We start from the raw sequence: 25,821 nt of genomic DNA, 5'->3' as shown, positions 1-25,821 counted from the left end.
AATTCACAGCAGACAGCACATGTGCTTTAGGTACAAGGTCGCATTTTGCCTTTTATATTGAGCACCTGCTGGTATGGAGACACATCACAAACAGCTGGGCAACAGAATTTGGTTTCCAGGCAGCCATGGTAAGCCTTTTGGTACACAGGGTTGGCTTCTTTCACCTTCATAAAATGTGGGAATGGTTTCAGACTGCCATCCTTTCCCATAGCTTGCAATGCCAGTTAGGTTTCACATTTAAAAGGAGGGGCTGTGGTTTTTGGGTGGATGTGCAGCACACACCTCCCCCTACCCCTACTGTGTGGCTATTCTCTGGGATGATCCCCTAACCTCTCCCTGCACCGCAGGGCTATTCTCCAGGATGATCCCTTTTAGCCAAGTGCAAACAACTCAGCATGATTGGGGTCCTTTTACTGTTCCCCTACAAAAATCCCTCTACTTCAACCAGGTGACCATGAATGATATCACTCTCCTGAGGCTAACACAGAAAGATATAGCCTGAATGTTGCTTTAATGTGACCAAAACCCAGGACCATTCGCTGCCATGCTTTGGGCGTCAATGATTCCAGACTACTTGCTACTGGCTTGGAGTGGTAAAGTGTCCTACCGTGGAGGATGAAATAAGGCAGCCCTCCCCAGAAACCTTCTACAAAGGCTTTCAGAGTACCTCCAGGAGACCTTCATGGACATGTCCCTGGAGGATTCCCGCTCCATCCCCAGACACATTAACAGACTTTTCCAGTAGCTGTACTGGCTGCGAATGCATCCCAATTCTTCAGGGAAAATCAAACATTAAATACTATTGCTTTTAAACCCTGTACGGTAGTTACAAATGTGCACTCACCAGAGGTGCCTTCTCCGGCTTCAGGGTCGGGGATCCCGCCTTGGGAGGGTATTGGCTCCAGGGTGACGAAAAGGTCCTGGCTGCCAGGGAGAACAGCTTCACCACTTGCCTGCTGTGCATTCTCTTCCTCTTCCTCATCCACAAAATCCTCCTCCCTGTTGTGAGACACTCCCCCCTTGCAGGTGTCCACGGACAGTGGTGGGGTAGTGGTAGGGTCCCCACCTGGAATGCCATGCAGCTGATCATAGAAGCAACAAGTATGGGGCTCTGACCCAGAGTGACCGTTTGCCTCCTTTGTCTTTTGGTAGGCTTGCCTGAGCTCCTTGACTTTCACGTGGCACTGCTATGTGTCCCTGTTGTAGCCTCTGTCCATCATGCCCTGTGAGATTTTGGCATATATATTAGCATTTCTTCTTTTTGATCGGAGTTCGGCCTGCACAGATTCTTCTCCCCATACAGCAATCAGATCCAGTGTCTCCCTTTCGGTCCATGTTGGAGCTCATTTGTGATTCTGGGGAGACTGCATAGTCACCTGTGCTGCTGAGCTCAACATGCTGACCAAACAGGAAATAAAATTCAAAATTTCCCGGGGCTTTTCCTGTATACCTGGCTAGTGCATCGGAGTTGAAAGTTCTGTCCAGAGCGGTCACATTGGAGCACTCTGGGATAGCTCCCGGAGGCCAATAATGTCGATTTGCGTCCGCACTACCCCAAATTCGACCTAGCAAGGTCGATTTTAGCACTACTCCCCTTGACAGGGAGGAGTATAGAAGTGGATTTTAAGAGACCTTTAGGTCAACAGAATGGGGTTGGTTGTGTAGACGCATTCATTTTAAGATCAGCCTAATGCAGCTAAATTCAACCTAACCCCATAGTGTAGACCAGGGCTTAGAGTGAAAAACAGAGCGGACTAAAAAAAATTGTAAATTCAGCAGAGACTAAAAGTGATGTGTTTTCTCCAGTGTTTTCCCCAGGAATTGAAATTGGGGTGGGGTGGGGGGGTGGAGGTCAGGGCCGATAAGAGGTGAGACTGTGAGGGTGAAGGCGGGCTGTATGGCACCATAGTAAAACTGAAAAATGTTTAAAGACCATTTTTACTAGATTTAACGCATGTTTTAAAATCACACAAATTAAAGTTGGCTACTCAAGCCTTCTATGAAGTACATCATCTACATCCTTCTTGGTTTCTTGTTATAATTTTGCACAACTCTGTTAATGAATTTCTTGAATGCAATGCTTTCATCTTTGGTGGCTTCTCGTGTGTCCAGTACTTCCATTCCTTCAATTGATATGCTCGTGAGTTCATTTACATGATCAGGCAGAAGGCGACTTCTTTCAGAACATAAAATTCTATTCAATGATGAATAAGAATGCTCAACTGTAGCTGCTGTGACTGGGAGTAGCAAGAGATGAATTCCTACTTCTTTCATCCCAGGAAACATAGCATAAAGATCAGGTCGAGCCACTAGTGATGATAAAAAAGAAGTTGAAGTCAAATCTTCATTCGTTCATTCATACATATGATATTCCACTCTGTTCAAATTCTCTATTCTGTCCTGAGCACATGGCAGCCCCATTGCTGGTAGTGCCTCATTCCACTCAACTGTTGGTGTTTTATAGGACAGGGATCTGTAAAAGCTATGTAGAGGTTGAGTCGAATCTAGAAGTCATTGTTTTAGATTTTTAAGAATCAAGTCTGTGTACTTTTTCAGTTGTCTTAACAAACACTTCTTGTCCTCTTCACTTAAGGATTCAATATAAATGCCTTCGTTGGTCAACTTCTGGACTGAAGTCTTTGCTTCTTCCAGTACTTTTTCAATGGATAGCTCTCTGATTGATCCAAATGTAGCTTCTATTGCTGGACAAAGATCTACTACTGTTGAAGCAGATGCCTGGATGGCATTGTTTAATGACCCAAGTGGTTTCAACAGTACGCTTACAAGAGAAAGAATGGCAATAGTAGTCTCTGAACATAATAGCAAAAGTAATCCACCAGCCTCACTACTTAGATTCATCCCATCTTCATAGATGCTTTCCAAAGCTAGTAGTAACGTCTGGAGTAATTTTTAAGACAACAGCCAAGGATCACTCATGAGAAAGCCAAAGGGTTTTCCCAGGTTGGACAAATTTGAACTTCAGTCAGTGTCTCTTCTATATTTTCCAAGATATTCAGTCTTTTTGGACTCTTGCTGAAAAAAGAATATAATGAAGAAATTAAATTTATAGCTTTTTAAATGTCTTTTGAAGAGTCTGCAGCTCGTACTACTGCTAGTTGGAGTAGATGGCCTCTGCAGTGTGTATAGGAGAGATTAGGGTTACACTTTTCTCTGAGCAAAGCTTGTACTCCATCATATCTTCCAGAGAAGTTTGCAGCTCCATCAAATGCACAAGCAGCCATCTGTTTGGGGTCCAACTGACAAGCATTTAACTCTTCTAAGATGTGGGTTGTCACAGATGCAGCCAATGTGTCTTCCATAACTTGAACATCTAGAAATGCATCTACTGGCCTACCATTGACATCAAGATAATGTACACAGTGACTTAATACCCGTTTGCATCAGTGCATTCATCAGCCATGTATGCAAATTTTTTTCAATGTGGTGATAGAGTTCTTCACTTTTTCAACTGTTGAGTCTTTCACTGTTGCACCACATGCGTCTAGCCAGTCAGTTGAGTTTCTTGCAGAAAGATAGTGAGCATTTGCTGGTCTTGTTCGGAACCAGTGTTCAACTTCAGGATGAACAAGTGACAGTGCACTTAACATTGGCCTCCAGTTTGTAGTGTGTGGTATCTCTTGCTTAAATAGAAAGTATGATGCCACAGCCATGTTTGTTCGCATGAACTGTGTTGTGTCTCCAGCATTCTTAACAGCCTCATTAACACTCACCAGTGTTGTCCTTGGTCTATAGAGACTCAGAGTTCAGAGGTGCTTTCACATCAGTTCACCTCCCAGTTCGGGGGCAAGAAGGCACCTTGCTCGTTCCTCCAGCTGCTCACTGTTCACTCTGGTCACTGTTGTTCATTCATGCCATTGCTCTGTTGCCAATGGCCCTGCGCGGTCACCTTCTGCTGCCACCTGCCACTGTGACCTCTGCGAGTTGCTCTCTTGAGGTTCCACCCAGCTTTCAGTGATTTCAGCTGAGCTCTCCGTGGGGGAACCTCGCTGCTAGTGCAGACTGGGCCGTCTCTTCCACAGAAATACTGTCCCACAGCAGGTCTAAGCACTGAGACCTGATTATCAGTGATTTCAGCTGTAGTGGTCACTTAACAAAACAAAAGACTATCTATGGAGCCTAATCAGCTCTGTCTTTAAACAGTGGAGAGGGGCAGGTCAAATAGTACTTGCTACTCAGGCAGACCATCAAGCAAAACACCTGCCCTCACCCTCTCTCTTGATGCCCTCAATCAGCACAGGCTAAGTACAGTTCTACTGCCCTTTACTCATACAATAAGAACAACAACATTTCATCACCCCCCGCATTCAAGCGATTTGTAACCCAACCCCAGCCAAAATCTATCACTTGGGTAACACAGCTCCGTTTGCTGGATACCTAGGTAGATTAGGTGTGAATGTAAATACAATCTGGTCCTGATGCCTTTCCCCCCAGCTGCCAGCTTATCACTAACTGAGGGGGAGAGCTCATTTAGACTTTGCTTACAAATCATAATTTGAAGTTATTAGGCTGGCCAGCATGCCAAAATGAATGCACTGACATGGTCATAAAAAACAACAGCTGTATAAGGAAGCTAGTCTATGTTAATACTTTTCAAATCTATTACACTTTTTCAGATACACGTGTTTTATCATACACTTTATATGTTTTTAAAGTGTGTATTAATGTTTCAATTTCAATTCAAATGTCCAAACAATCACTAATTGGCAACACTGCATGTAACTAGTTCACAAACCTGGGAGGGGGGGTGTTGGGGAAATTCAGGCCTGGTTTTCACTATAAAGAAATGTTCAATGTAAACTACATCATTTGTCTGAAATGTGAAGGATATTTAAACTTTTTTTATTTTTTTTTTACAAAGGCAAGAGATCAGCTCAATCACATTTTATAATTCTCCTTATAAACCATTTAGGTCATCTTCAGATAACAGCCCAACAGTGTAACTATACTTTACATTTCCATAGCCACTGTCATCAGAGGCTTGCACAGTGACTTACTAAAGTTAATTTAGGTTCAGATTATCACTGGATAGGGCATTATATCCCCATTTTATAGATGGTGAAACTAAGACTCAGAGTTTACCCAAGGTAACTCCAAGACTGACCCATCTCTCCTGACTGTCAGTCCTATCCTTTAATCATAGGAACAATCATTCTCTATCTGGATCCCATCCTGCACATGCTTACACACACAGAATCCCAATGAAGTCATTGAGACGTCTCACAGAAGTAAAATTACAGATTTGTATGTATGTTCTAGATGTAAGTACTTATGCAAATGTCCTTGGCTTACTGTAGGAAATTATTTAGTTTACATTCATTCCTAAATGGGCAAAGTTGCATGTAATTCACTAAGCAAAATGTCAGATATCCATCTCTCTACACAGCTTGATTTTCAGACATGACTGGTGATTTTGGATGTCCCAATTTGAGATGCCTCAAAGAAATCCCCCAAAGAGGTTTCTCTGCAAGGCAAGCATCACTTTAAAATCCTGGCTAACATTTCCAAGGTTACGTATGTGTGAAGTCAAAATGTTTGTAAAGGGTAACGGCAATATTTCTCTCCCTAGATAGCATTCTATTCTATTTATAGATCACCAGGAGTATATCTGAAAGGTTATACTGGGGGTTAATCCAAACTAGTAATATGCATTGTGAGGCAGGTCATGGTGCATCCTGCGTATCCATTTAGGAGAGTAAGGGAGTCGGGTGTACTCACTCTCTCTTGCAAGTGGATGAAGAGTGGGCAGGCAGAAACACGGAGTGGGCAGAGCCTTGGTTGCATCCCCACAACCTCTAGTATTCTGGCCAGCACAAATGTGCCTGTGCACCAGGGGATGTAATCTGCACTAGGTATAGGGCTGGGATGTGTTCCCCCAAATTGAAAGGCAGATTGTGACCAAGTCAGAATCTGCTTCCTAGGCTGCTCTTAGGACAGCACATTACCCCAGGCACAACCAACTGTTGTCCAGAGTTAGGTCTGGGTGGTGGTAAGATTTTTTAATTATTTATTGTTTAAAGAAACTAAATCTACCTAGTTTTAATTTGAAATTTATAACAGATATTTCCATCTAAAATTAATGTAGTCAGGGATTGTGTGTAGTGTCGCTGTAGCCAGTGTCGCTGTAGCCATGAGAGAGACCAGTTGGCTGAGGTAATATCTTTTATTGGATCAACTTCTGTTGGTGGAAGGTACAAGCTTTTGAGCCACACAGAGCTCTTCTTCAGGTCTGGGGACAGAAGCAAAGTGTCTGAGCTAAGACATTTTTAAATAAAAGATTCTCTCTGTAGTCAGGGATGACAGTTCTGCAAACAAGTCTCTTTTGGAGATTTCTTTTGGCAGTTGCCTATTATTTCAAGATTCTTGTTATGCCTCAGTAATTAAACATCTGCTATACTTTTGATTTTTAAAAAGCAGTATTTTGATCTGAAGTTTAGTACACCCTGAAATGACTATTAAAGACACAGGGGTCAAATCCTCTGATGACCTAGTTCCATATCATTTGATCAGAGAATATTACATATATATGAACTAGTTTGCTTCTCTTGGATATTTTTCTTAGAGATCATAAACACTTTGCTATGAACTGTAAAACCTATAATTCTAAGGTGGTGAATTGCTTTGCTGATTATTCAAATCAGCAAGCTTAAAATGATTTAAAAACTCATTTAAAAATGTAACAGGATCATAACACTTAAATTAAAGCACCAATTCATATGGCACTTGGCTTGCAATAAACTGTGAGCGTATATTAGTTTACAAGGAAGCATCCATGTGAATCAATTTAAATTGTAAGCACTTATGAGTTATTTGTCTTTATAAGGAGAAGCTATAATAGAGTAACTTAATGATGCTTACACTACTGTTGCAACTGATTCTATATTACACAACTCAAAAACCCTTAATTTACACATAGGATTATACAGTAACAAACAGCCATGAGATATATTCAGCTCCTTCACAAGCCCTGTGAGGCTTTATTTCCCAGTTTAATATACAGTCACATTTTTCTCCCTCCAAAGGTTTTCTTGTGTCTAGTTCTCAGTCAGACTCTTAGCTCCTTGGGACAGGGGCTTTATCTTCCTTTTTGACTGAAAGTACCTTGCATGGCTTTTAGTGTCATCAGTTTGCAGATGACACTGAGCTGTATCTTTTCTCATTCAAGTGATGCAGATCGCTTTCCTCAGCGTCTGGTTGAGACTGGGGCACGGATGACAAACAACTGGATGGATGAAGCTCAATCCAGATAAAACAGAAGTGACGGAGGGCTAGTGGAAGGAAGTGGAAGATATAGTAAAGGTTGTACCTTCCCCTTTTATTGAGTGTGGTTGTACACCACTTATCCCTTGTCTTCACAACTTGGGAGTCTGATTAAATTTCCAATTATGGTTGGATGATCAGCAACCAAGACAGCCTTTCATCATTTGCATCTGACCAGGAAGTTACAACTTACGATATTTCAAACATACCTTGCTACTGTGTCACCTGAAGGCTAGATTTCTGCAATGTGCTCAGCTAGGGGCTTTTTCTGAAACCCGTTCAGAAACTGAAGTTGGAGTAGGATGAGACAGCCTGGTTGTTAAGCAGAATATCTGGCTGCAGGCATATCACACTGGTGCTTCATGATCTGGACTAGCTTTTTGTGAATTTCTAGATGAAGTTTAAGTGTTGGTTTTGCCTTACAGGAACAAAGCCCTACATGTCCTAGAACCTGTCTGAGAGACTGCTTCACTCTCCATGCCATACCACTGCAGTTAGTGGTGACTCTGAAGCAGAAGGCTCCTCTAGTAAAAACAGAGGGAGCTAGTGGCAGATCATTCTCTATGTAACTGTGTTCTGAATTTGCAATTCACTCCTTAACTTGGTCTGATACAGCCAGAACATGTTGCCCTTCAGGGAAAAGCCCCTCATTTTTATGGAGGATTCTCAGGAGAAGTTGTTACAGGAGTAATTGTTAGGGAGGATTTGGCATTTTTCTTATAATTTCTTCTTTACTTATCATGGCGGATGCTGCTGGGTTTCATCTTTATTTATGTTGATAAACAACTGTTAATGGCAACTAGAGCCTCTTATTGGTTTTTGAAGAACAGGCAAAAATATTACTTCTCAGTTGGAAAAAATTATACAAAGAAAATTCAATACCTCCTTTGAAAAGATGTTTAAAATACTTAATTAAATGAGACAAGCTAACAGCATTGTGGACTAATAGAATGATATAGCCCTTTCCCTCCTCTTTGCTCTCCCCCATATCATTACTATATGGTCTCTCTTCACAGTTCCAAAATTGGCTCCTAATTGTAATCATTTAAAAATCACTTTTTTTTTAAACTACTAAATACACAGAATTCTTGCCTGAACCATCCATACCCTATTTTTTTTACTCTTTTACATTTATAATGGATTTATTGAAATAAAGTAATTTCTGGATGACATTTCCTTAACTCCAGCCATAACCATTTTTCATTTTTGGTGGATTCTTCCTTCTCTGATATTTGCATCTCTTTCCTCCTTCAAGAAATTCCATGAAGAAAAACAGAATCCGAAACTTCCAATTCTTTATGGTAACTTTATGGCTTAAAGTCGAGTAGGACAAGAAGTAATGGGCTTAATCTGCAACAAGGGAGATGTAGGTTAGATATCTATGGTCTAACTATACTGGTACTTAAACACTGGAATAGGCTACCAAGAAAGGTTGTGGAATCCTCCACATGGAGATTTTTAAGAATGGGTTGAAAAAACACCTGTCAGGGATGATCTAGGTTTACTTGATCCTGCCTCAGTACAGGGAGCTCTCGAGGTCCCTAAACTTGTATTGTATGAAGATCTCAAGTCCTTGGGTCTTTTAAAAGTCAAGTATTTTAAGTTGACTACGAAACATGATGGGAAGTCAATGCAGAAAAAGAGGAGGGATGGGGGATGACATGCCATAATAATTTGAAGCTAGAAAGTAGCCATTCAGCCATAATTGCATCCTGTGGATTTATCAAATACTGCACTCCAGCTAGGAAAAAAATCATGACAGTCTTGCCTTGAGATGATTACAGCATGAACAAATAACTTAGCATGACACTGGAAAAGAGTTTCACTCTGGCAATATTCTTCAAATAGTGATAAAATCATAATCTATAGCTACATGCAACAGGATCAACTATTGAATGTAAGCTTTAAAATTGTATTTTAACATGTTACAAAAGTCTAGGAGGAGGATCTAAAGGAAAAAAAAACTGTGAGAACAGCATCCATTACTTAGAAATAATGCAAGAACTGATAGCCTCTTTGTGCAACTGGTATTTCCTAAGAGTTGTTTGAAGTTCCTAATACAGAGGTTCGCTGACCTTTCCATTGTGAGGCCTACACATTAAAAATAAAAAAAATAAAGATTTTCTTGGGGACACCTTTCCTTGCCATTTATTACTCTGCAGACTGTGCACTGATTCACAACTGCATGACATTCCTGTAGCAACTACAGCAATTGCTATCACGGAAAAATAATATTAAGGATATATTTAATGTATTTTGTCATATTTTAATGACTGGAAACAAGAAAACCCAACACTGTAGACCTAATCCCATTACCTACTGGCGTCAATGATAAGACTGCCACTGAAGGCCAGGCCCTAAGTGACCAGCCAGTTCTCTGCAGACCACCAGATGTTGCTCCACAGATCACCAGTAGTCCACTGACCAGTTTGGGAGCCTCTGCCCTAATCTTTACAAATATTGGAGTGACCTGTAGAAATTGAAGAAATGAGTTTCTGAGTGTTCCAAGGAAACAATGTAGGTTGGGTCCCTGTTCAATCAGTGGTAAGAGAATAGCTTTGATACTCAAAACTGAAAGAAGAGATTTCAAAAATCGTATGTCTGAAGTCTATTTCCTGAATGAATTAGGGTGACCAGTTTTTGACCAAAAAATCTGGTCGAAAAGGGGACCTGCTGGTGTCTGGTCAGATCTACTGGCTGGACACCCAAAGTCCGGTTACTGCAGGTGGGAGAAGCAGGGAGGACTGAGTCATCACCCTCGCCAGCCCCTACTCAGCCAAGGTTGCTTCCTACCTGCACTAGGCAGCTCCAGCCCCGGCTCTGCAGGCAAGTCCATCCCGACCCACACAGGGAGTGGGGAGAGGGTAAAGGCAGTAAGCAATGGAAGGAGGGGGAAAGAGGAGCAAACGGGGGACAAGGCTTTGGGGGGAAGGTGTGGGACAGGAGTGGGGCTTTGTCCTCAGGGGGAAGGTGTGGGGCAGGGGAGGTTCTGGCACTCCTGCTGGAGTGTCTGGTTTTTAAATATTGCAAAGTTGGCAATCCTAGAATGATTCTTTGTCTAATATGAACTATTATAGGAGATTTCTCAAATATTTATATTCCTAACACTTTCCAAAATTAGGACATTATCCTGGAGAGGCCAAAAGCATTCCTACACCAATAGAAGTTTTACCACTCAGGAGTACATGCAAATTTGAGAAGGGTGAAGAGTGGGGGAGGGTGTCATTTGTGACCATTTTAGTGAATATAAAATCAACTATTCAATTTGGCCGAGCGGCACTCCTTTTTGTTTGCTTTTCATTCACAGCCAGGTTGGGAGGTGGCTTGCAAAGGCCTATGTTACCAACATGAACAAGGGTTCTGAGATGTATACATGGCTGTAGTATTTGTTATTTGTTCCAGAAGTGCTAACTTCATTTGTAAATTTTGCGTCACCTAATCAGGGGCAGCAACAATGCTATGTACTGTAGGTGACCAATCATAACAGCACAAATAATGAATATCAAATAAGTGAAAATATAGTTGAAACAACTAATTCAGGAACAGGTTGAAATGCATCCACATTAAGCATCCATTGAACATTTTAGTACATTTGTAAAACAAAACTGAAGTTTGTTCACACTAATTCACACATAGAATAAACTCTTTGCTAAAAAACAGCTCACCTGCCTCTTCTACCCGTACATTGGCAGCCTATGTATTTTTAATACCCAGACTTTAAATCTATGCAGGACAATATACATTTATACTTATTTCTATCACTACAAAAGATGGCTAATACGCATTCTGCTGGAGCTGGTTGATAAGACACATCCATAGCCTGGGACATTTTTCTTGGGAAGGAAGCCCACTGTCATGAACCATAGCAACAATAAGTTTTAGAAATGAGTACACAGCCCTGAAACTGTAAAACAAACAAAAAAACAGAAAAATTGTATGTTCAGCATAAGTACATGACAATGTCAGCATGACCTGACACGCTTTGTTAAGTGGATGTCACATTTTTATAACAAAGATTGAGCCTTAAAGGTAAAATTAGGAGAATTTTAGAAAGGGGAGCAACTGTGCCCTCTAATTGAATGAAGCAATCCCCAAACCAAGATACCGTCTCATGATAAAATATATTTAACCACTAAACAATTAATTTCATCTTTAGCATCAGGCAGATGGGGAACAGTAGCAATATCTTCAGGTAATACTTATTATCTTTAATCGTACTGATGTTCTACCCTTTCTGAAGCAGCTTCCTCATTTGTAAAATCAAGTGAGATTTGCAAGAGGAAAAAAAATATGCTGATGCAATGATAACTAACTAGATAAATTATCTAAACTACATTCCTTTCTTGCCACAGGTTGATACCCGTGGAAACATTCTTCTTACAACTCTGGAATTAAGAAATGAGATCAGCAGCTCAGAAGTGTTCACAGGTATCAGTGACCCAAAAGCCACCATGTATTCATATGACAGTGCCAGCATCCAGTACAGAAGACCCATATCAAGCAGAGAACTCTACAGCAGAAGCACGTTGGACAGGCAGATGGTTCATAAAAAGGGGCGCTTACGGAGAAGAGCATCACAGCTCAGAGTCAAAATTCCAGATCTGACAGATGTTAATTCTATAGACAAATGGTCAAGGATGGTCTTTCCTATCACATTTATTATTTTCAATGTAGTTTACTGGCTTTACTATGTCCACTAATGTATGCACCTATCATCTCATCGCTAGATTTATTTTCTTCCCTTCATTTTGTTAACTCTCAAGGACTGCAGTAGCCATAATGCTACATTTCCAAGGTAAGATACACAGCCATTGAACAGTTCTTGTTTAAAAAAACCAAAAACATTTAGCCAGGTTCACTTCAGAAGAGTACAGTGTCTACTCCAGCATACTGTTATTTGAGATCTGTTCTTAAAGAGCATCTTCAACAAGGAAATAAGTGCTATTTCTTTACTTATCCAAAAAAATTGTGTATCTTCCATGATATTTTCCTACTTTTTTTAATCTGGATTTTTTTAAGTTAAATAAAAGACTGTCTTTTTTCCACCACATTCTGGTAGAATAACACTTGTCAAACAAGGCTGTATATTGTCTCAAATCGGGCACTTGACAAGCTACAGCTTTCCAGCATAAACAGGACTCAAAGACACGTGGAAAAATACCTGTTATAAAGATTATGTCTAATTTACATAAAGTACTGTTCAAAAGTGAGTACTTATGCTAGCGCTGGCCTTTGACAATGTTTGCAGGAAGTACCAGTCAAGGGTACATAAGTCCCAACTATCAATTTTCCATAAGGCTAGAATTTTCAAAGGAGCAGAAGGGAGCTAGGTGCCCAAATCAGGGTCACTGGAACCGGGGGCCAGAGGCCCCTAGCTCCATCATTTTAAAAGTGGGAGGGCTATGCCCTCCCACTTTTTACGGGCTGAAAGGGCAAGTGATGGGGGGGAGGGGTTTCAGGGGGAAGAGGCGGAGTTGGGGCGGGGCCTTGGGGGTGGGGGGGGGAAGAGGCAGCGCGGGGGTGGGACCACGGTTCAGGCACCAGTGGCTCTTCACTTATAGGGAGCTTCCACCACTCCTGGCTCAAATCCCATTGAAATTTTATCAGGCAAATGGCTGATCTGATCTTACCTGGAATTCTGTTATTTCCATGAAGGAGTGAAGTAGAGAATTGAAAACAACATTTTGTAATTTGGAAGTTTGTATTAAAAAATATTAAATGGATTAATTCTAGGCAGTTACTAACCATTTTACTAAGGAATAGTCTGAACTGAGGGGGATTTTGCCTTCTCTCTCTCATCTCTCCCTTTATTTAGGGATTGCTTCATATTTTTCCACTTGTTTTACTTGGCTGCTTAGTACAACAGCTCTACTTCAGGAGGACAATGTAGGTTAATCTTTTTGTGATGGAAAAATTTCATCAAGTTTTTAGGAAAGCAAGATGCACAGGCTGAACAATGCTGCATAACTATGAAGAATATGTCAACTGCCGTTCATACTAATAAAAACAAATATTGAGATAAATACCACGAGTAGTTAAAAAGCAGGTGGCTAACAAAGATGACCCTTAACAAGAGCCAGCTAAAAGCTTTCATAACTGATCTCCATTGAACTGGAATGGATTCGTATTCTCAATTTGGTGGCCTTCCCACCAGTTGACATTATGTCATTTAGTATGGTTTTGTTGTTAATGACAAGGCAATCTAAAAGTTATTTTTTGACATTCATCCTAAGGATTGACCCTTCTTCCAACTCAGAGAACAGGCTCCTGTGGCCCTTTCCTCCACTCTAGCAGCATAAAGGAGTCATAAAGGGCTCCTTGAGGAATTCCCCAGCTGCAGGACAGATATGGGGTTAAACACAGCCATAGACTACGGGACAGAAAAGGGCCACATCAGAGGCAGAAGTGTTCATAGCCTGCTATGCTAGAGTAATTCTGGGCTGTGGAGCAGCCCACAGACAGCCACTTTAGGTGGCACTAAGTTAGAGAAGCCCTTGAGGCTACTCCAACCCCAGAGCACCCCAAATTCCAAGCACAGAGGTGGCCTAAAGTCACCTTTGCAATCAGTCCTCCTGGACTGCGTCTTCTTTGTTGTGACTTCTGAGAGGTGCAGCACAATATCACACCCCAAACCTAGATCTTACCCATCAACCACAAAAAAGCAGAACATGTCATTAGGGTTGCTAGGCGTCCGGTTTTCAAACAGAATGCCTGGTCAAAACGGGACCCTGGCGGCTCCGGTCAGCACCACCAACTGGGCTGTTAAAAGTCCAGTTGGCGGTGCTGCGGGTGTAAAGCAGGCTAGTCTCTACCCGTCCTACCACCACGCTGCACCCTAGAAGCAGCCAGCAGGTTCAGCTCCCTAGGCAGAGGGGCCATGGGGCTCCACGTGCTGCACCCACCCCTAGCAGCAGCTCCGCACTCCCACTGCCTGAGAACCACAGCCAATGGGAGCTGGGTGGTGGTGCCTGCAGGCGAGATCAGCACATGAAGCATCGTGGCCCCCCTGCCCAGGAGCCAGACATACTGGCCACTTCTGGGGCACAGCACGGTGCCAGGATAGGTAGGGAGCCTGACTTAGCCTCGCTGCGCTGCAGACCAGGAGCCACCCAAGGTAAGCCCGCACCCCAACCCCAACCCCCTGCCCCAGCCCTGAGCCCCCCCAAACCTGGAGCCCCCTCCCAAACCCTAAACCCCTCAGCCCTGGGCCCACCCCAGAGCTGCACCCCCTGCAACACCCCAACCCCCTGTCTCAACCTGCAGCCCCCTCCTGCACTCTGAATCCCTTGGCCCCACCCCCCAGCCTGGATCTTCCCCTGCACCCCAAAGCTCTGCCACAGCTCAGTGAAATTGAGTGAAGGTGAGGGAGAGTGAGCCACCGAGGGAAGGTGAATGTACTGAACGGGGGACAGGGCCTTGGAGAAGGGGCAGGGCTAGGGTGTTTGGTTTGTGCAAATAGAAAATTGGCAACCCTACATGTAATGGAATCTCTGAAAGTAAAAGTCCTAACTGTGGAGGGCCCGGACTAGTTACTACTGGTGTGGAAATTGCAAAAGAAGAGCTTTGCTGAGTTTATTGCAGTTTTTACAACAAAACACTCACAAGACTAAAAAAAGGATGCAATCCAGTAAAACCTGACATTTTGTGCAAATTGATATTGTTCAAGATAAATGCAACCCAAATCAAAATGTCACTTCTGATCATAAATATGAACTCTGTAGTCAGCCCCCCAGCCTAAAATGACTCCAGATTTTTTTTTAAACAGTGAAAGCTTGCACTGTGCTAGCAATCTGAAATGAAAATCCACATATAGTGATTCCTTTCACACAAAATTACAGACTTTAGCCAATACCAGGTTTGCAGGCTGTTTTGCTAAAGACAATTTTCATAGTAAGTAACAAGAATTCTTTGGGATGTGATAACATTCCATCAACAAGGCATACAAAACACAGAAAAATTATGTGTTATAAACGACATCGGATTTTTCTGTCTCAAAAATGTTTGAGTTAAGCTTAGGTATAGAGTGATAAAACACAGCTTTTCCTGTAAATTCAAAATGCACAGAACAATGCACCACTGAATAGTGCGTGGTGTTCGAATCAGACAAACATAGAATCATAGAATATCAGGGCTGGAAGGGACCTCAGGAGGTCAACTAGTCCAACCCCCTACTCAAAGCAGGGCCAATCTCCAATTTTTGGCCCAGATCCCTAAATGGCCCCCCTCAAGGATTGAACTCACAATCCTGGGTTTAGCAGGCCAATGCTCAAACCACTGAGCTATCCCTCCCTCATGTACTGAACCTAGCACAAGTAGAAAAGGAGTACTTGTGGCACCTTAGAGACTAACCAATTTATTTGAGCATGAGCTTTCGTGAGCTACAGCTCACTTCATCGGATGCATACCGTGGAAACTGCAGAAGACATTATATACACACAGAGACCATGAAACAATACCTCCTCCCACCCCACTGTCCTGCTGGTAATAGCTTATCTAAAGTGATCATCAAGTTGGGCCATTTCCAGCACAAATCCAGGTTCTCTCACCCCCTCACCCCCCTCCAAAAACCACACACACAAACTCACTCTCCTGCTGCTAATAGCTTATCCAAAGTGACCACTCTCCCTACAATGTGCATGATAATCAAGGTGAGTGGTCACTTTGGATAAGCTATTACCAGCAGGAGAGTGAGTTTGTGTGTGTGGTTTTTGGAGGGGGGTGAGAGAACCTGGATTTGTGCAGGAAATGGCCCACCTTGATTATCATACACATTGTGAAGAGAGTGGTCACTTTGGATGGGCTATTACCAGCAGGAGAGTGAGTTTGTGTGTGGGGGGACGGAGGGTGAGAAAACCTGGATTTGTGCTGGAAATGGCCCAACTTGATGATCACTTTAGATAAGCTATTACCAGCAGGACAGTGGGGTGGGAGGAGGTATTGTTTCATGGTCTCTGTGTGTATATAATGTCTTCTGCAGTTTCCACGGTATGCATCCGATGAAGTGAGCTGTAGCTCACGAAAGCTCATGCTCAAATAAATTGGTTAGTCTCTAAGGTGCCACAAGTACTCCTTTTCTTTTTGTGAATACAGACTAACACGGCTGTTACTCTGAAACTAGTACAAGTAGGAGTTATCAGCAACTGCTACTTGCCATTTCCAAACACCTCAGATTTCATTCTCTACTTTCTATAGGCTGCATTTCTTTTGAATACAACACACTATGTTTTGTAACATCCTGGCACACAGAATATTAGACATGTAGGGCTGGAAGGGACCTTGATTGCTCATCATGTCCAGCACCCTGCATGGAGGCAGAACCAAGTAAACCTAGACGATCCCAGTCAAACCTCTTTCTAAAAACCTCCAGTGATGGGGATTCCACAACCTCCCTTGGAAACCTATTCTGGTGCTTAATAACCCTTATAGTTAGCAAGTTTTTCCTAATATCTAACCTGAAAGCTCCCTTGCCACAGATTAAGCCCATTATTTCTTATCCTACCTTCTGTGGACCTGGAGAACAATTAATCATCATCCTTCTTTATAACGGCCTTTAACGTATTTGAAGATTTATCAGGTCCCCTCTAAATCGTCTTTCCTCAAGATTAAACATGCTGGGTTTTTTAACCTTTCCTCATAAGTCAGGTTTTCCAAACATTTTATCATTTTTATTGCTCTCCTCTGGACTCTCTCTAATTTGTCCGCATCTGTTTTAGTGTGTGGCACCCAGAACTACAAGATAATATTCCAGCTGAGGCTTCACCACTGCTGAGTAGAGTGGTACAATTACGTCCCATGTTTTACATGCAACACTGCTGTTAATACACCCCAAAGTGATATTTGCATTTTTCACAACTATATCACACCGTTGGCTCATATTCAATTTGCGATCCACTATACTCCCCAGATCCTTTTCAGTAACACTACCTCCAATTATTCCCCATTTTGTAGTTGTGCATTTGATTTTTCCTTCCTAAATGTAGTACTTTGCCCTTCTCTTTAATGAATTTCATCTCGATTTCAGACCAATCCTCCCATTTCTAAAGGTCAATGTGAATTCTAATCCTGTCCTCCAAAGGGCTAGCAACCCCTCCCAGCCTGGTGTCATCTGCAAATTTTATAAGCGTACTCTCCACTCCATTATACAAGTCATTAATGAAGATATTAATTACTACGAGACCCAGGACAGACCTCTGTGGGACTCTGATAAATACAGGCCCCAGTCTGACAGTGAACCACTGAACACTATTCTTTGAGTATGATCTTTCAGCCAGTTATGCACTCATCTAATAGTAATCTTATCTGGACCACATTTCCCTATTTTATGAGAACGTCATGAGGGTCTAACATATACAAGCTCCCCTCCTATCCACTCGGCCAGTAACCCTGTCAAAGGACCTAAGAAGGCAAACTCTACCCCAGGATGATTTGGGGAACTCTCTCTGAGAGTAACCTCAGAGTCCTCCTCCCCACCAGCACCCCCTAAGGCAGGGAAGCATTCACGCTTTTTGTTGTTAATACAAATATTTAATCAGAAATTATTCAGGTTTTTGCTCCCATGAACCAGACCAGGGTTGCAGCCTCTGACATGCAGAAAAAACAGCAACTACCCGCCACAACCAACAGAAACTGGCCACTGGTCACCAACTCCCCTTCCCCTCAACAAAAAGAGTGCTAAGGCCGACTATAGCTAATTATTGCTAAAATGTTTTAGAGAACCATTTTACACCAAAAAATAACACAAATGTGTATTTTTATGATATTTTCTTACCTTATCCTAACACAGCTCTGCAGTGCAGGCCACAAGGCTGTGAATTGAAGAGCAAACTGATGTATCCCAAGTGAAAAAAAGGGCACATCAAATTTTTTCACCATGAAGTCAGCACAAAAAGCAGCCAGGGGGCTACCCTAACGAGATGACCAAGATTAAGCTCCAGCTTCAGTGAATTAAGTTTTGTGGTATTAATGGATTTACAAAACCACCTGAACTTTGTAAAAATTTAAAGCTCATAGAACTTGTGAATGGTTAAATGAGCCGCATGATAGCAAACATTCAAATACAACCACCACATAACACAGGGCCACTCTATGAATATGTCCAGTTCTTGTTAGGAAAAGAGACAGGGATGCAAAAACAAAGTATGAAAGACACTATTGTGCAAAATTCTGGAATTCTGTGACTTTGAGCCATGAAGTGCAGAGCTGAGAAAAAGGTGTGTGAATGAAAGAGCGAGAGAGTCAAGTTTAAGGATCCAACACCCTTCTCCAGTCATTTACATCCCATTTTTGCCATGGAAAGTAGCATCTTGCCATATAAAAGTTCCTCAACATGTTCAAGCTAAGCAAAGCAAGGGTACATGATTTTAAAAAGGCAAGAATCTCCTATTAAGAAACATAAGAATTGCCCAATCAGTGCTGTTTTAAAACATATATTTTAAAGTTCTACATAAAATAGAGCTGTCCTATGTAGCTGTAAGCTGGCTAATATGTGCCAGCTTGTGTCTGATCTTCTGTGGGTGAGCAAGGGGGCAGGCACACACAAGAGGCCTATCTACCCCTCTTTACACACCCTCAGGGATGACATGATAACAGTCTTTGCATTCCATAAAATACAGCTGCGTGAAACTATCTCCCACAGTCATTCATCACAATGACAGGCCTCATATTGCTAGGCACAAGGGGGAGCACATCCTGGGCCTTATAACAAGGTGGCTCAGTGACTGCACTCCTCCTCGGACAGTTACACCTCCACGCCAGGACTCAGGTGCAGCTGTGTCTGTGAAACACAACCAAGGTCTGGCTCTATGCACTATTCACCCTCTTGTATCATCATACATTAAATGGGCCAAAAACTGTGCTGACTTTCACAGTGCTCAGTGGTGTTGCAAGGGATGTAAATATTACAGAATTTGTCCCAATACATGTTAAACAAAGACGACATTCCGTAATACATGTGAAATACATATCAAAAAGACAAAACAGAATTTTCTCTGTTGATAACATACCGAGCACGACCTCCAACTGCACGTACATAACGACTATAAATTCACATAAATTGATTCATCAACCACCACAAAAAATTAGTCTGTGACACCAATCCACCCCTCAAAAGGCCTGAGTTAGGCCTTACAACTTGCTCTGAAAGTCATTTTTCAGATCTTTCAAACCAAGAAGAGAAAATGAATTCCAGTGGAGAGCCCATTGCTGAAGACACCCTGTGTCTCCAGCCTCAAAGACAATCAAATCTAGGCACTATCAGATCAAGTGACTCAGCTAATCTGAACTGCCGGGCCCAGGGCATGAGGGGAGCATGAAGAGATAGGAAGTTTGCAGGATACACAGGACTCAAACCATAAATCTAACTCAACACCTTAAACTGCACCTGGAAATAAACTGGAAGATGACAATGCATTCTGTGGCACTCAGGTGTAAGGTGCTCCATACACAAAACATTTAAAGTGAGCAAGCAGACAGAATCTGCACTAACTGAAGTTTCCCAGTGGTCTTCAAGGATAGGCCCAGATAGACCACATTCCAAAAATCCCATCTAGAGTTGATAAAGTAATTACTACATCAAAGTCCCCATTAGGAAGGAGTTGCAACTTCCTCACCAACCAAGGAAGGAAAAAAGCCCTCTGGGTCACCATTGTAATCTGGACATCTAGAAGCAGCCACAAATCCATTGACTCCTAGATTGCGAACATTAGTAACGAACAGTAGGCATTTGCCTTCTATTAAAAGAGCAGATATCATTTCCACCACACCCTCCAGCATTTCTTTCTTATAGACTCCTACAATCAGCTATGTCTTATCTATATTAAGTTTCACCCAACTAGCTTTTATCCAAATACCAGACCCTAGGAAAACAATCAGTAGTACTATGGAGTTCCAGTGAAAGAGACATAGAGACAAGTGTCATCAGCATGTTGAAGGCACTGCAAACCCAAACCATTTCCCCTGGTGACCTCTGACACAGACGAAAATAGGCAGGTGACAAAATAGAGCACTGTAGTACCCTGCTTAGAAAATACCAAACTCTAGTCTCACTCTGAGCAGCTTTATCCAAAACATATAACGGAAAGTCTGCAATGAGAAACACTAAACTCTACACCTGAGTAGACGCAACCATTTTTCCCCAAGCGACCTATCACCTGGAAGAGCTCCATTTATTGGGACTTTCCAGAACGTAATGGTGAAGAAGCTATTCTTTGCCTCTATTGTAGCCAGGGCATAGGATTGAATTAATTCAGAATACAATTTCTGCTAATGGTAGTTTCTTTCATTCTTGCTCCATCTATCACAAGTCATTTGTGTACAACAGTTACTTATAAGGATGGAGCAAAGGGAGGGGAAACATGATGGAGAAAGCAGTCACTGAGGATGTGAAAACCTAAGGAGTAGGTCTATGAAAGGAATAATTTAATAATCTATGTTATTTGCATTCAAACTCCTTATTGAGTTATATATAAAGTCTTAAGGGAAAACAGAACCCAATTACAGTGTACACATTGCAGTGTTGGCTTGTCTCCCTCCCTTCTAACTACCCCTTTCTTTAAAAACAGAGAGAGGAATTCTTACCTTGAGGCAGCATTCTGGCAAAATTTTCTCTATAACCAGGGTAGACCAGTGTTTGCTGCTAGTTGTTGGACTCCATGGGTCATATAAGGGGACTTGTAAGTGCTGCTATTTATACCTTTGTACAGTACCACCTAGTGTTAGGAATGCAGTATTGCAAAGGCAGCACCACTGCAGCTTCCCATTTAAACTAATTGGCTAAAGTAAGGGGCTGAGATAAGTGACTATAAAGCTGGTTTCCAACACTAGACACATATTTTTGGGTGGGCTTTAGTCTAGTTTGAGAACTTGTTTTAGTCTTGGGAACTCATTGTAGTTTAAGAGTGTTTCCTGCAGCACCCCCAGGTTTTATGCAGGGCCGCTGACTCCGTGCCCTGCTCTCCAGGTGCTGGCTCCACACATAAAACCTGGGAGTGCTTCCCGGACCCATGCCCTGCTCCTGGCCCTCTGCCCACACTCTGCTCTCCAGCTCCTCACCTGGGGCTCAGGTCCCGGCCGCTGGCCCTATGCCCGGGCCCGCAACCTGGCCCCCAATTCTGGCCCCATGCCCAGCCCCACCCCCTGGGGCCCATTCCTGGGACCCTGCACCTGGCCCCATGGCCAGGACTCTTCTCTTGGCCCCACACGTGGCGTCCCGGCTGCTGGGCCCTGCCTGGGGTTCTGCTCCTGGCCCCATACCCACCCCCAGCTGTGGCCTCGGCTCTCTTACCCCAGTACAGGTCCCCTCTCCCAAAGACACAGCCCTGCTCCTGGGGGGGGGGGGGGTAGGGGTGCAAACAGGGCTAAGGCTTGCAGCACCCCCACTACTAAAAATGTTCCAGCGCCACTGGGTGGCTATTCTAGATGACTGATTCTTTCAGAATTCTGTAATTTAAAATGTGGTTTTTTTGGGCTCTCGCATTAAAAGGCCTTAATTTTGATACTTACAGTGGCTTCCTGGTTACATTTGACCTTACCTCTCTTTACTATATTTACAGATCTGTGATCCACACTTCCCGCATTACAATCACAATATGACCATATGTTTAGGAGCCCCTGTACCGATAATCATGAAAAGGATAATCATAATATCCTACCAAACTATTAACAGAGTGGTCCAGGGGCTGAACAGGAAACCTTGTCAGAGTAGGTTTCAGAGTAGCAGCAGTGTTAGTCTGTATCCGCAAAAAGAACAGGAGTACTTGTGGCAGTTTAGAGACCAACAAATTTATTTGAGCGTAAGCTTTCGTGGGCTACAGCCCACTTCATCGGATGCATAGAATGGAACATATAGTAAGAATATATATATACACACACATACAGAGAACATGAAAAGGTGGAAGTAGCCATACCAACTGTAAGAGGCTAATTAATTAAGATGATCGATTATCAGCAGGAATAATATCACTATTATTGTAGTGATGTCTAAATGGGCCATCTTGATTATCACTACAATAATAGTGATATTATTCCTGCTGATAATCGATCATCTTAATTAATTAGCCTCTTACAGTTGGTATGGCTACTTCCACCTTTTCATGTTCTCTGTATGTGTGTATATATATCTTCTTACTATATGTTCCATTCTATGCATCCGATGAAGAGGGCTGTAGCCCACGAAAGCTTACGCTCAGATAAATTTGTTGGTCTCTAAACTGCCACAAGTACTCCTGTTCTTCTCAGAGTAGTTAGTTACTTAATCTCCAGAGGCAGAATAAAACAGGCGACTTAAATCTGACATTCCTTAACTGCAAGTAAAGTTACCATGGGCTGTTCATGTGGTACTGAAGCCTAGACTGAACTTTACGTCTTTTGCTTACTTCTTATGACATGTCACTTTTTATTTTATAGCTCTTTTTGTACTTCTTAAATTTTTAAGTTACGATAACCTGCTACCTCGGGCAGAACTGGTGCCAGTCTCACAATCATCCCCTTTTGGCCTTGTCTATCTACCATTACTTTCTTATTTTGGTAAAACTCCCAGTTGCCCTTGAACATCACGTCCGTGTTAATAGGAAGTGTTGGTCGCTCCATTGCAGCACTTACACCTAATTTCTCCAGAAAAGGTTCCATCCCCATAATTTCTATAAACTCATCACAGTGTTTTTATTTATTTACAGGATTTTTTTCATAGTTGTAAAGACATGTATAAAGAGCATTAGCAATCATTTTAAATAAGACATTATAATGAGAGCTGCTTTTTTGTAGATTCTCTAATTAAGCAAGATCAGCAGAGGGATAGAATCTCCTTTTTCATAATCTAAGAAAATCTCATTTGTCTAACTTTGATCTAACAGACAAAATAGTGTGTTGGTTGATTTTTAGACTAACAGCTATATTGGAAGGTAGTGCTAACAAATGGTGGTTTTACAAAGTAGAAGTGATAAACCATTGTTATTGTGACTATTTCTTGAGAAAAGGCCTGAAGGAGAGTTTGGGGTATGCAAAGAATGCAGGATTGAGTCGGTACAGAGTCTTAGCTGTTCTGCTTGATTCACTGTTTACACTGCAATGTAAGCCCAGGGTTCGAACTCAGGCTCAAGGCTAACCCCCTTCCATCTACACACAAATTGTGCTAACCCAGAGCTCAGATCCAGGGTCCCAAGACCCCATGGTGCTGCAGAGTCTGAGCCTGAGTCAAGCTGGGACCCAGGGTTGAAACCCTATTGCTTTGTAGTGTTGAGACAGCCCCACAGGACTCATGCTCTGAGGGTACGTCTACACAAGGATAAAAGACCTGCAGCATGGCCATGGCTGGCCCAAATCAGATGACTCGGGCTCGTGGGGCCTGGGCTGCAGAGCTAAAAATCATTAGACGTTCAGGCTCAGGCCAAAGCCTGAGCTTTGGAATCCTGCAAGGGTGGAGGCTCCCAAAACTCCGATTTTTCAGCCCTGAAGTCTGAGACCTGTGAGCTTGAGTCAGCTGACCCAGGCCAGTCATGGTTTTTTTATCCCTGTGTAGGCATACCCTGGGAGCCACCAAAAAATTTCAGAATTCCATGGGTTGGTTTTGTGTGTCTTCTGGACAGTCATGTTTTCCTACACTGCACCATGGACAAAGGGCTAGAGCAGCCACATTTTGGGAAGGCTCTAGGAAGTCAGGGATTTGGGTGGTTGGACTCAACCTACATAATGCTGCGTCGATAGTGGAACCCCAGGTTGCTGAACTTCAACTAAATTCTCCCCTCAGGGAGAGGGGTTGGAAAAATCTGCAGAGAAGGCTAGAAGCATAGGATCTTATCCTCTAAAGCAGGGGTAGGCAAACTTTTTGGCCCAAGGGCCACACTGGGGTGGCAAAACTGTATGGAGGGCCAGGTAGGGAAGGTTGTGCCTCCCCAAACAGCCTGGCCCCTCCCCCTATCCGACCCCTCCCACTTCCCACCCCCTGACTGCCCCCCTCAGAACCTCTGACCCTTCCAACCCCCCTGCTCCTTGTCCCCTGACCACCCCCTCCCAGGATCCCCTGCCCCTATCCAACCCCCCCGCCGTCCAGCTCCCTGTCCCCTGACTGCCCTGACCCCTATCCACACTCCAGCCCTGACAGGCCCCCCGGGACTCCCATGCCTTTCCAACCCCCCATTCCCCGTCCCCTGACCACCCCCCCAGAACCTCCGCCCCATCCAACCACCCCTTGACAGACCCCCCAGGACTCCCACACCTATCCAACCCCCCCCCCCTGCTCCCTGACTGCCCCCTGGGACTCCCCAGCCCCCTTACCATGCCACTCAGAGCAGCATGTCTGGCAGCCACGCCACCCTGCAGGAGCCAGACACTACTGCCGTGCTGCCCTGCAGAATCGCGCAGCCCTGCCGCCCAGAGCGCTGCCCGCACGGTGGCGTAGCTGCGGAGGAGGGCTAGCCTCCCCGGCGCGGAGCTCAAGGGCCAGGCAGGACAGTCCCGCGGGCCGTAGTTTGCCCACCTCTGCTCTAAAGCAACTAAGAGATTTCAAGTGCCTCAATTTTTGAGTGCCAAAAACTTCTAGAAAAGCAGCCCCTCTAAGCACTTTTGAAAATTTAGACCACAGCATCCAAAACCCGAAGAGCCCAAAGAGACACAAACCACGCTGTTAGTTTGTCCACAGTACTAACTTTCTCAGGCACTCTGGCTTGAGGAGCTCACAACCTCAAGGAGTTGCTGTTGATGCTACTGTCTCTAACTATCAAACCAGTGATATTCAAACGGAGGCTCACGAGGTGCAAGTGGCTCTTTAATGCGTCTCCTGCAGCTCTTTGCAGCACATGATATAAAAACACTGTGTGATTTAATTATTAACCAATCAGGATGCTTTTACTATGTTATTAGCCAATTGTAGTTGATAAAATAATACTTGGGCAGTCATTTTGCTGTGAGAATAATATATATAAATTAAGTACTTCCCATGTCATACTGTTTAAATCTGAATATACTGTTTAAATCTGAAGCTACAGTAAATGAAAGAAGTCACACTACTGTGGCTCTTTAGGGTAATACTGATCGATAATTTGGCTCTTGAACCACTGAGGTCTGAGTATCACTGTAAAAGACTGTAGTTACTAAATTGGATAAACATGATTGCATATTTTAGGTAAATACATTTCTCCAGCCAAGTTACAAAACTTGTCTACAACCAATTAATATAAAAATAAACTTTGCATACAATGACTAAATGCCTGACACAGAAATGAAATGCTAAAGATATATTTTGGGGTTCTCTCCTCTCTTGTTAACGAGTCAATACCCCTTCCTTGGTCCCTTTACTATACACATATTCAGCTGGATGCTGGTCCATGACTAGGGCTCCTAAGTAGTACAAATAATATACAGTACTACTCGTCCAGTATACAGTACAGACATGGAGGACTTCAGGGTTTAGAGGGATTTTACCCCATGACGGGTACTCTACATGGGAAATACTATCCTGAATATTTCTTCCATAACTTCCCAGCAATCTTGGGGAGTCAATTCTGCACACTAGTGATCAAAAGGTGGCAGCCCTGAGGGTTACTTCCATGC

The 25,821-nt window shown here is 43.1% G+C and overlaps 1 protein-coding gene across 3 annotated transcripts in view; it reads left to right on the top strand.

The window, feature by feature from the left end:
* GABRB1 (gamma-aminobutyric acid type A receptor subunit beta1) overlaps window positions 1-12,263 on the top strand; it is a 261,371-nt gene extending 249,108 nt beyond the window's left edge. For all 3 annotated transcript variants that reach the window (XM_073342125.1, XM_073342127.1, XM_073342128.1), the window contains one exon: window positions 11,631-12,263. In XM_073342125.1, coding sequence (XP_073198226.1) covers window positions 11,631-11,978 — 348 coding nt within the window. In that variant the 3' untranslated portion in view covers window positions 11,979-12,263. The remainder of the gene's footprint in view (window positions 1-11,630) is intronic.
* The last annotated feature ends 13,558 nt before the right edge of the window (window positions 12,264-25,821 follow it).

The sequence above is a fragment of the Lepidochelys kempii genome, chromosome 4, assembly GCF_965140265.1.
Source record: "Lepidochelys kempii isolate rLepKem1 chromosome 4, rLepKem1.hap2, whole genome shotgun sequence".
NCBI lineage: Eukaryota > Metazoa > Chordata > Testudines > Cheloniidae > Lepidochelys > Lepidochelys kempii.
The sequence above is the reverse complement of the archived record's forward strand: the minus strand, read 5'-3'. Positions and strand labels throughout refer to the sequence as shown.